Source organism: Triplophysa rosa, linkage group LG10, assembly GCF_024868665.1.
Source record: "Triplophysa rosa linkage group LG10, Trosa_1v2, whole genome shotgun sequence".
NCBI lineage: Eukaryota > Metazoa > Chordata > Actinopteri > Cypriniformes > Nemacheilidae > Triplophysa > Triplophysa rosa.
Window position 1 is genome coordinate 4,139,000 of NC_079899.1, and position 9,743 is coordinate 4,148,742.

The window sequence follows — 9,743 nt, forward strand, 5'->3', positions numbered from 1 at the left end:
AAAAAATACAGGAGTGGAACATACCGTCTCTTCATCGCCTTCCTGCCCTGCATCTTCCAACTCCAAGTGGACAGGTAAATCAGAAGGCTCAGAGGGGACAGGGGACGCAGACTGTGGGAGGCTATGTGCCAGAACACTGGTGTCAGGGACCAATGAAGGCGTTGAGGAGCCCAGGACAGAGGTGGCACTGCTTTTGACTGGGGTGAAAGAACCCAGTGTCAGTGTGGACAGTGGTGACAGAACAACATCCAGATCTCTTAAGGTGTGATCCTCGTTGATTTCACAGAAGCCCTCATCTTCCTCCTGCTCTTCCACATTGAGGTCATCAAGGAGCTCTGCTGTCTGCTCAGAGTCTGGGTTCATTTCCTCCAGTGCCTGACCAGTCTGAAGCAACAAATACTGGACTCCAATGAGCTCACCTGGAATAAACACAATAAATAAACAGGAATTACATTCAAGTGAGAATTAAATATAATTTATAAAGGCTGATATTTGACATAAATGCAGGTTAACACCAATAACACATTCTCTTACCGGTGTAACGTGCAGGGGGACAAAACGTGGGGACCACTTTCCTGCCAAATAGCTTTTCATAATTGCAGTATGCACAGTGAAGGAGTTCTCCTGTGTAGCTGCGCAAAGCTGATGGTTCAGATGACAAGGAAGCAGTCTCCCGGTCCTGGTTCCACCTGTGAAGCCCCTCCAGCAGATAAATCTGAAAGTTCAGACTGTTGGCACTGGTCCCTGTAAACAGACACAACAGTGTTAAGGGAGTCTTAAATAAACACGCTTAATGCTTTTTTCTACATATGCATTCTATGGTGTGGCAGATATGTACCTGGGATGAAACGGTTGAGATACAAGTGAAAGGACTCGAGAGAAGTGCAGCCTCTGGCACATGTATGTCCTCAGAAGCACACCACCCTTGGTTAAGGTCCCCTTCTCTGTATAGAGCACCACACCAGGGAGATCTTGGATGCATTTCACATGCTTCTTCTGGACACTCCAGATGTGCTCCATCCTTTCTCTGTCCAGGAGAGGAACACCCAGGGAGTCGTTGTCTTGGCTGCTCAGGAGCTCTGTAAGCAGCCTTTCAAGGAGAAGGATGGTAGTCTCCTCCCCGCAGGTCCTCCTCCGACAATGGAGAGCCAACTCTTCCCTCTTAAGTGTTTGTCGACATCTTCATCTGTCAGCGCAGGCCAACCCTGGGACATCAGCAGCTCTCTCTTGGCTTTGCGGAGCAGAGAAACATCAGCACCATCCCATTCAAAGATGCACGCTGACAGTCGTGACATGAAGATGGGGTAAAGCTGATGGGCGTTGGTCGTGCATGATAGGCGTACATCCCAAGGCGATCCTGCGCATAAAATGTCAGATGTTCAGCCTTATCAGGAGATCCGGCCATCCACTGAACCTGGCTTTCAGCTTGGTCTCTCCCACCTCAGCGCAGCACCCACAGTCGACATACAACACGGCAGGTGGATCCACACCAGCCTGCTGGTAGCGTTTCACAAGACCGTCTACCATCTTGTCCAGTCCTGCTCCTTCCTGGGCTGTTAAGACACTGTTGAGCACCTGGCCAAACTCGTTGCCAACAGAGGTGAGCAACAGTCCCGTTCCTCTGGCTGTGCCTGCCAGCTTTTTGGTGATCTGAAATAGACATAATTGGGAGCATGTTTAAAATGTAGTAAACATCAAACAGTGTAGAATGCTGAACATACAATTTTTAAAATACCTTTTTAGTTGAATCCATCTTTAACACTGTGCAGTAAGTGGATGTTATCCTGGCATGGATTTCATCCAGCCTTGTCAGGATGTCTGAGAAGCCACTTCCAGCTTGGCACCACTGTACCAGTGCGGTTGACGAAGTCAACACATTGGGTGGTGTACCGGGCCAGACACTTGTGCCACTCCTCGCTGTGGTTCTCATGCAGCTGTTTGATGACCTGTGTAGGACTGTTGCCTAGGCCACGCTCATTCAGGAATCTAATGACTCTCAGATCACAGGCATACCTAAGGAAAAGCAAAAATCCACACATTCAATAATGTTAAATACATCAAGTATTTGCAAATACTGACAGTGGAAGAAAAGTGAACTTACTTCTGCGTGAGGATGACCCGAAACTCAGAGCAATGGCCCAGATCCAGCTGTTGCAGGACAGTCTGACTCCAGGACACATGCGAGGCTTTGCACTTGGTACAGATGAGGATTTCTGTGACCATGTTGTACATCCTATCGATGTCCAGAACCTGCCTTGCCCTCTTGTGCAGACTGCCTCCTGTAAGCTGATGCTGTCCACAGGCAGGATTGGAACAGAGCACCTTGACCCTCCACAGCTTATATGGCATCCACAGCAAAAGAGCATTGGCGAAAAATCTGTCTGGAGCTGGAGCCTGATTGTATGTAAGTGCTGGCTGTGGTGGGTAATACCAGAGCTGAAGGTTGTCACGGAGCTCTGGCTTTCCTGTGGACCCCATTCTAAAAAGCCTGCCGGCAATCCACCTGTGATCCTCTGGTGGTAAGGTCTCAGACCACAAACGAGGAAGTGGAACTGCAGACGGAGCTTGCAGTGATGCCCCAGAAGGAGCAGTCTGTTAAGGAAAAAAGACAAAACATTTAGTCATTTAGCTGCAAATTACTCGGAAGTGTTTGATAGTTTTTATATTTCGTTATTAAATTAATAACATTCTATATATTTTTTTCTGTTACTCCATGGTAACCTTGGTTACACTTTCCCCTCCTGAATCAAAGCACGTCCCTGTGCTTGTGAGTGATTAAATCACACAGGCGAAACTGCATTGAGCTCGGTATTATGACTATATGTGGTGTAATCAGGTTCTTCCACTGACTCGTAAAGTGTAGAGCTTAATACTTGCAATAAAGATTGAATAACTGAAATCAAGGGATTTCCCAACCGTGCATATTGCAGCTTGTCTGGTGGTTTACTCTGCCTGCCCGAACGTCTTGGACCCATATCTCCTGCATCCTCTGGCACAGTTGGAACATCTGAAAGAAGTCTAACAGGGGGTGGTTCAGAGCAAGAAGGGACATTCTCTCCAGGTACATCTGGTCCAATTTCATTCACCACCTCGAATGACTCGTCTGGTAACTCACTGGATTCACTGCTACTTTTGTCTAAGATTGCTTTTGCAGATTCCTCTTCTCTGTTTCCTTCAGGTTCAACCCCAGAGGCTTCCGGTTCTGCATGGAACATTGCAGGTGAGTATCTCTCGACTTCATCACCGATTGAGTTTCGTTTAGCAGGAGAATTATCTATTGACTGATCTGGGACAATAGCTGCTGGACTTGCAGACTCCACTACAGGTAAGTTCCTTGACTCCAATAAACTCTCTGAGTGATGGGTTGATCTCTCATCAGGAATAACTCTAGTAATGAATTCAAAGGAGTCCCCAGGTACATCAAAGTGAACGTATTCACTATCAGACTCAGAACTACTATAATTAGCCTCTGCTTCAGCAGCATCTTCGATCCTGGACTGAGCTCTGGTTCTAGGCCTATGACGGTCTTTTGGTTGTACAACATCTTCATGTTCAGTGTTGGGCAAAAACCCACACGGCAGAAGTAGATCGCGATGCAAGGTACGTACGGGGCTCTCTTTTCCCTCCGGACGAACTGTATACACAGGAAACCCGCTATTCTTTCTTAAAACAACATAGACGTCAGGTTCCCATTTGTCCGCTATTTTGTGTTTTCCCCTTAGCCGGACATTTCTTACCAGGATTCGATCACCTATATCCAGAACAGAGGCAACAACTCTCTTGTCAAACCTCTTCTTGTTTCTTCCCGCCACTTTCAAGGCATTTCGAGTGGCTAGCTGATAACTCTCCTGTAGCCTCTCCTTGAGAGTTTTAACATATTGCGAATGTGACTGAGTGGAATCATTGACTGGAAGCCCAAAAGCAAGATCCACGGGTAAGCGAGGCTGCCGTCCGAACATCATTTCATAAGGTGAGTACCCTGTTACATCGTTCTTTGTGCAGTTATATGCATGCACAAGCGGTTTGACAAACTCCTTCCAATGGGCCTTCTTGTCATTCTCTAGAGTTCCTAGCATTTGCAGCAAAGTCCTGTTGAACCGTTCCACTGGGTTACCTCTTGGGTGATAGGGAGTTGTCCTCACCTTACGGATGCCGGCAACTTTGCACAACTCTTGTATGGTTCGAGATTCAAAATCTGGGCCCTGATCACTATGCAACCTCTCCGGAAAGCCGTAATGCAATAAAAAATGATCCCAGAGACATCTTGCTACAGTCCTAGCCTTTTGATCTTTAGTGGGGATCGCAATAGCATACTTCGTAAAATGGTCGGTAATGACCAATATATCTTTTGTGTTGCTGTTGTCGGGCTCTACCGTTAGGAAGTCCATACAGACCAGCTCCAAGGGCCTACTGGTCTGTATGTTCATCAAAGGAGCTGCTCTTTGAGGTAAGGCTTTCCTCAGAATACAACGCTCACATGTTTTAACTTTTGTCTCCACAGCAGCAGCCATTTTAGGCCAGTAAAACCTGGAACGGAGGAGGTCAAGAGTGCGGTCTAGGCCTAGATGACCCATATCATCATGTAAACTAGTTAGCACCGTCTCCCGCAAATCATTTGGTAGGACTAGTTGACTGATCTCTCTTCCTTTATCCATTCTCTTTCGATACAACACTCCATTCTTCACTTCGAGTTTATTCCACTCTCTTATCCACACAGCCATTGTAGGTGACTGAGACGTCCTAGCCAGGGGTTTTTCACCAGACTCTAGGCACTCAAGAACATCTCTCAACTCAGGATCTGCCCGTTGTTGGTCTGCTAAACCTTCTTCAGAGAGATGAGGGATCACAGGTAATCCATTGTTATTTTCTACTTTGAATTCTTGAGGTAACACACTCGCATGCATTGTCAAGGACTCCGCTAGTGTCATCCAAACAGGGCAATGTCCATCCTGTGACTGGCTAACCTGATGTTTCTCACACACAGCTTTCACTGTTTCTGGCAGGATCACAGACAGATCTCCCTTGGCTTCGGCTAAATGATTTAGAGCAAATTGTTTAATTCTCTCCTGTTCTTTCTGAGACTCCAGATCATTTATCAGCTGACCATTTGGGCGTCTAGACAAACCGTCAGCATCCTGGTTTTGGGCTCCAGCTCGGTATTGGAGCTTGAAACTGTACACTGATAACCCAGACAGCCATCTATAACTGGTGGAGTCCAGTTTGGCAGAGGTCAGGATATAAGTTAGGGGGTTACTGTCAGTTACAACAGTAAATTCGGCCCCATACAAATAGTCGCTGAACTTCGAGGTAACCGCCCATTTAAGGGCCAGAAACTCGAGCTTATGAGCAGGGTATCTGGCTTCACTCTTAGTTAACCCACGACTCGCATAAGCGAGGACCCTCAGTTGGCCTTCTTGTTCTTGATACAAGGCAGCGCCTAAACCTATAGTACTGGCGTCGGTGTGTAATATATAGGGCAATCTAGGGTCAGCATATCCCAAAACTGGAGCAGTTGTGAGTTTTTCCACAATTGTCTCAAACGCCTGCTCACAGGAAGCATCCCATCGGTCTCCCAACTTTTCTTTTGGGTTATAGTAATGACGATTTATGTCTTTACACTTTCTTCCCTTTCGAACTGGGGGGTATCCTGCCGTAAGGCTGTTCAGGGGCTTGACTATTCTAGAGAAATCCTGAACAAACCTCCTATAATACCCAGCAAACCCCAGGAACGATTTCAGCTCTTTGAGAGTCTGTGGCCTTGGCCAGGTCTTAATTGCCTCAATTTTCTCTGGGTCTGTTTCCACACCGTGTTCTGAAACAATATGTCCCAAATATCGGACTGACGTCTGGAAAAACTTGCATTTTTCAGGCGAGAGTTTTAAGCCATATTCTTTGAGATGGGAAAGAACCTGCATTAGTCGACGTTCATGCTCTTCAAGTGTCTCCGAAAAAACTATCAAGTCGTCTATGAACACCAGCACCTCTTTTCGGTTCAGATCGCCCATGCAACGCTCCATGAGCCGCTGGAAGGTGCTGGGAGCATTTGTGATCCCTTGCGGCATCCTATTAAACTCCCAGAAACCCTGCGGGCACACGAACGCTGTCTTTTGTTTATCTGCTTCCTCCATTTCAATTTGGTAGTATCCCGACTTTAAATCCAAAACGGAGAACCACTTCGAACCGGTCAGCACAGAAAACACCTCCTCCAAATTGGGTAACGCATAAGCATCCTTTATAGTGTGGGAGTTAAGTTTTCTAAAGTCAATGCACAAGCGCACAGAGTTATCTTTCTTCTTCACCACCACTATCGGGGAAGCAAAGGGTGACTCAGATTCTCTAATGATCCCGGCTGCCAACAAGTCCTGCAAGTGCCTGCGGACAGCGTCAACATCCTGCGGGTGGATGGGCCTTGCTCGATGCTTGAAAGGAGTTTCATCATTAAGCTTGATGTGATGCTTAACTTTATTTGTATGCCCATAGTCCATGTCATGTAATGCGAACACCTCAGGCATCGTGTTTAGCAACATTGATATTCGACTCTTCCACTCTGGCGGTAAAGGGGAATCGCCAAAATCCAAGTTAATCTGCAAGCTGTTAGGGTCAGTTTCAGTGTTTAAGGCATCGTCTCTTGAATGAGTCTCAGTCACGCATTGCACAGCATGCATTTCGGCAATCACAGCTTTTGGTGGGACAATGATATCATTCCGGGTGTCATTCCTCACCACTACAGGTAGGCTAAAGAAGCGTTTAGCAGGCAAAGTGTACAGTCCACTGGCTACTAATAACCCGCCTGGCACATCTGACATTTCTGGCTGTCCTAAAGTTGCCAAGGTCTCTGAAGCAAAACAGCTCAGGTGAACAACTCCTTCAAGAACAGCTACACTTCCTGCTGACACAATTTGAGGAGTAGTTCCTTCCAACATGACACTCCCTAGGATTTCATTGTTTATTTGCTTATGTCTGACATCCAGGATTTGGAGTACTGCTCGATATCCATTTAAAGCTGGACTGAAGTTTCCTGAGCTTTCTTGAGCATGGTTAGCATAAAGAGCATCCAGAGAATTGGTCCCCACAAGGACTTGTGGCACCTGCATCAAATCAGGAACCACCAGGGCTAATGTGGTAACTTCCGCTTCTACTCCCAAGAACTCCTTGGGGAAAGTCAAAGTGAGTTCTACATATCCCAAGTAAGGAACTGACTGCCCATTTGCTCCTTCTACTTCCAGTAAAGATTCAAGTGACTTCATAGAATGATGCGAAAGATGATCTTGATAAAAGGAAAGCGGAATTGTGGTTACTTGGGAACCTGTATCTAGGAGACAATTTACTGGAGTTCCTTCAACAAACAGCTGGGCTGTACATTTCATTCCAACCAATCCTCGTGGCAACCGTTTCTGCATCGCTGTGCCACAATGCTTGTTGAGCACTCTTTCAGGTTTATTAGGGCATGTTTGTCTTGTTTCAGTTTCTGTATGCCCTGCTACAGAGACTGATTCGAGTTTAACTGCGGGGCTGCCACTTTGTTTTTCAGGTCCCACTGAGTTTGTTTCTCCCTTAGCTGACGCCGTTTACATTCTACTCTGTTGGGGTTTGGATCATTTTCACAATTCACAGCGATATGACCGTCTTCTCCGCATCGAAAACAGTATCCTGGACGAGGACGAGCAGAGTTAAATCCAGTATTAGTAACTGATTTGCATTCTTCCAGTCTAGTCGACTTGGGCTGTGCAGAAGGACTCCTGAACCAAGACGTACTTCCAGGACTTCCAGTTATCTGAGATTCTGGGGTGGTTAACTGAGCTTTTAGCTCTGCAACTTGTCTGGATAATTCAGCAATTCCCTCAGCCTCTGAACTTCTTTGCTGGACTTTTCGAGAAACTTCAGTTTCCATAGCTTGAATTTGGGCTCGTAGTTCAGTTAGTTCTTTTTTCAGCGATGTCACATCCAGCGCTTTGGAACAAGCGGGCTGGCGCTTCTGGTAAGTTGATGGTTGAATGGAGGCAAGGTGAGTATGGATTTCTGATATTTGCTTTCTCATGGATTCTGTTTCAGCAGTTGCTCCGCTGGATATCTCAGATGAGTGAGCAGACACGTGATGAGATGCAGCTCGTGATTTGGGAGGGACTAAACCATGTTTGTTCATCCCAAAATGACTCCTCATCCGATCCTCCTTTGAAGCTTGTCTGTCTTCTTCTGTTCTGACAGACACTACTAACTCTGCAAATGAGGGCGGGTTATTCCTTTGCCTTTCCAGCTGAAGACTGGCAATTAAGCCGTTATCCCAGCACTCACGACAGAACTGCTTCAGAAGACAGCGATCACGCTCACTTGCAGCAATACCACCTCGTCTTACTGCTGCACTCAACAACACTTGCAATCGATGAAGGTAACTTGACGGCTTTTCACCGTGGTTCTGCAGCATTGTCATGAACTTCGCCAGCAACTCTTCCCCATCTTCTACTGAGCCATAGACAGACTCCAGCAATTCTAAATACACTGACGGCGACGACTGGGGACTTACGTGCTTGATTACATCAGCCGCAGGTGGGAGCAGGCTGTCTACAATCCTTCTTGTACGGGACAAGTCTGAAACAGATGGATCATCCAGAAGGAATCCCACATTCGCACGCCATGTGTCGAAATCTGGTTCATTTGGTGGTCGCGGGACTTTCCCTGAGAAAGATCTGAGACGTAGGGAAGTGTGCTGGGCGGTCCCATCACTTGTACTTACTACATGCTCGACCACGACTCTTTGCACACCAGGACTCATCACATCTACAGTCAGAGCAGGACGAGGCATCCCTGCGGCTGGGGGATTATTAAGCACACCAGCATTCATCTCATTCTCCTTGTGCAGGTTTTGTGGTCCCGGGCATTCAGCACCCAACAATGGGGAAACACTTGGTACTTGAATTCTCTCTCTACTTCCTCCTGTTATCCGTGATATGGTAGGTAATTCATCAGCATCGAATGAACTAGCAGCACTGACTCTCCGAGTGTGGGAGCTGGCTACCAGGCGTTCTTGTCTTTCGCCCAACCTCGGTGACTGCTCAGTAGTAAGACCAAGTGATCTGAATTTTATTAACTCCTCTTGAAGCACTTCTTGGAAAGTTTTGCCAGTAGCATTTTCCATGGCCTCTAATTCTGTGAAGTAGCCCTTTGTAGCATCTTCCTTAGCTGGAGGTGAGTACACACTGCTTAGGGTGCGCACAGTGAATACAGCATCCACGTATGCGGTATCAACAATGTTTAAAGGCAACAAATGCCTCAAGCTTCCCATTGCAGAGCCATGTGCAAACTCTATTATAGCTTGCTGGTGAAATTCAGACGTGGGATCATCAATAAGCAGGTTGCGACTAATGCTGCCATATCGTGCAAGCCATGCTTCTAAGTATTTGTCAGATTCACTCAGTGTTAAGCCTCGTACTATAACGGCATTGGTAATATTCACGGTTTCTCGCTCCACTATATCCATAGTGTCTACACCCAATTAACTTACTTCTCAATAGAATTCTCTTTGTTTGGTCGTAGTGACAAATCACTGTTGTTGTTAGGCAATCTTTCTCCTGGCTGGCTCGCCAACTTTTTGTAGCGTTTTTCTCTCTCGCGGCTAATTACTTATGTAACAGTGTAATGCCAATTTGTGGACCAGCGTCTCAGAAGAATAAGTTCGCTACTGAGAAAGATGCAACAACAACAGTGAACGGACTCAAGAGTGTTTGGCTTAACACACAACGTGTATT

At 46.5% G+C, this 9,743-nt stretch overlaps 1 protein-coding gene across 1 annotated transcript; it reads right to left on the minus strand.

Annotated features, from left to right (window-relative positions):
• Positions 1 to 1,371: 1,371 nt before the first annotated feature.
• LOC130560305 (uncharacterized) lies at positions 1,372 to 2,604 on the minus strand. Its single transcript, XM_057344015.1, has 3 exons — positions 2,102 to 2,604; positions 1,845 to 2,013; positions 1,372 to 1,650 (listed from the first exon to the last, which is right to left on the minus strand). Exons 1-3 carry the CDS (start codon positions 2,476 to 2,478, stop codon positions 1,372 to 1,374), a joined length of 825 nt encoding a protein of 274 aa, XP_057199998.1. The 5' UTR covers positions 2,479 to 2,604.
• Between the last annotated feature and the right edge of the window lie 7,139 nt (positions 2,605 to 9,743).